The following is a 1,088-nucleotide window of genomic DNA, read 5'->3' as shown; positions in this document are numbered from 1 at the left end:
ACAGCAGGCCGAGCGGGACCCAGGCGCTCGCGCTCCTCATGGCGGGTGTAGACGCTCGGGGCTCACACCCTCGCGGCGCGCCGCCGGCACGCACCCCAGCCCACCCGGCTCACACTGGCACCAACAGGGCTCGCGCGCGCACTCCGCTCCCGCACACAGGGCGGCCAGGTAGCCGGGTGTGCGCCGCAGCGGGCGGGGCGCTTTTAAAGGCGATTACGATGCGGGCTGACTCGACGCTTAATTTCCCCCGAGGAGCCGCTCTGGCAGCCGCAGGCCACGGCTGAATATCCCGTTTGTTCTCTGGCAGCAGGAGGGCTGGCTCCGAGGCCAGAGCCGCCTCCTCTCCTGGGGCGGGCGCGCGTCCCCTCCCTGCACCCCGGGACCTGGGGCCCTCTCACATCCTGCCGGTAGGGACTGTGCGAGATCGGGAAGGGGACACCCTTGCCCAGTGGTACCCAAGCGGCCCCTGGCTCCCCGGTCCACAGGAGATTCCAGGGAGGGCGTCTGGGTTTGCTTGGGCGTCTGGGTTTCCCCCAGTTGGTTTTACATAGGTGTTAGCGACTGCTGCCTGCTGGAAACCTGGGCTTCCTCCTCCTCCTCCTTCTCCTTCCTTTGTGCGTGTGTGTGTCTCCACCTCAAACACCCAGACCTTGGGAAAGTAGAAGAGGGATCGTATCACAATTTAACTCCTCTTATTCTTGTCCTTTAAGCACGCACAGAATCTCAGATTCGTCTCTGCTTGTGCTGGAGCCGGAGAGTGACTGGGGCGATGGTTTCTGCAACGGGTTTGAGACCAGCGTTTTCAGGCAAACGGTTTGTGAGTGAGTTGTCATTATGTGTTAGATAAACGAGAGCAGAACCCAGATCATCCGATCTCACCGTCATATGTCATGTTCTGAAAATCGGACTAACTCTGCTGGCGTCTCTTTGGTCTTAGAAGCTCTTTTCCAACAGCTTTTCTCCCTAGTACTGAAAAGTTAAGATGTACAGAGAATTTTTTTTAAAAAAAGAATTATTTTATTTAACTTTATTTATTTATTTTAATTTGACCAGACACACACACACATACACACACACACACACACACA

The 1,088-nt window shown here is 56.7% G+C and overlaps 1 protein-coding gene across 1 annotated transcript in view; it reads right to left on the bottom strand.

The window, feature by feature from the left end:
- Nucleotides 1-334, bottom strand: part of PCOLCE2 (procollagen C-endopeptidase enhancer 2) — a gene marked incomplete in the record, with an annotated part of 80,436 nt that extends 80,102 nt beyond the window's left edge. Inside the window, 1 exon segment of the mRNA XM_027765882.1 lies at nucleotides 20-334. Coding sequence (XP_027621683.1) covers nucleotides 20-40 — 21 coding nt within the window.
- Nucleotides 335-1,088: the final 754 nt, after the last annotated feature.

Source organism: Tupaia chinensis, unplaced genomic scaffold (assembly GCF_000334495.1).
Source record: "Tupaia chinensis unplaced genomic scaffold, TupChi_1.0 Scaffold139833_1, whole genome shotgun sequence".
Lineage (NCBI taxonomy): Eukaryota > Metazoa > Chordata > Mammalia > Scandentia > Tupaiidae > Tupaia > Tupaia belangeri.
The sequence above is the reverse complement of the archived record's forward strand: the minus strand, read 5'-3'. Positions and strand labels throughout refer to the sequence as shown.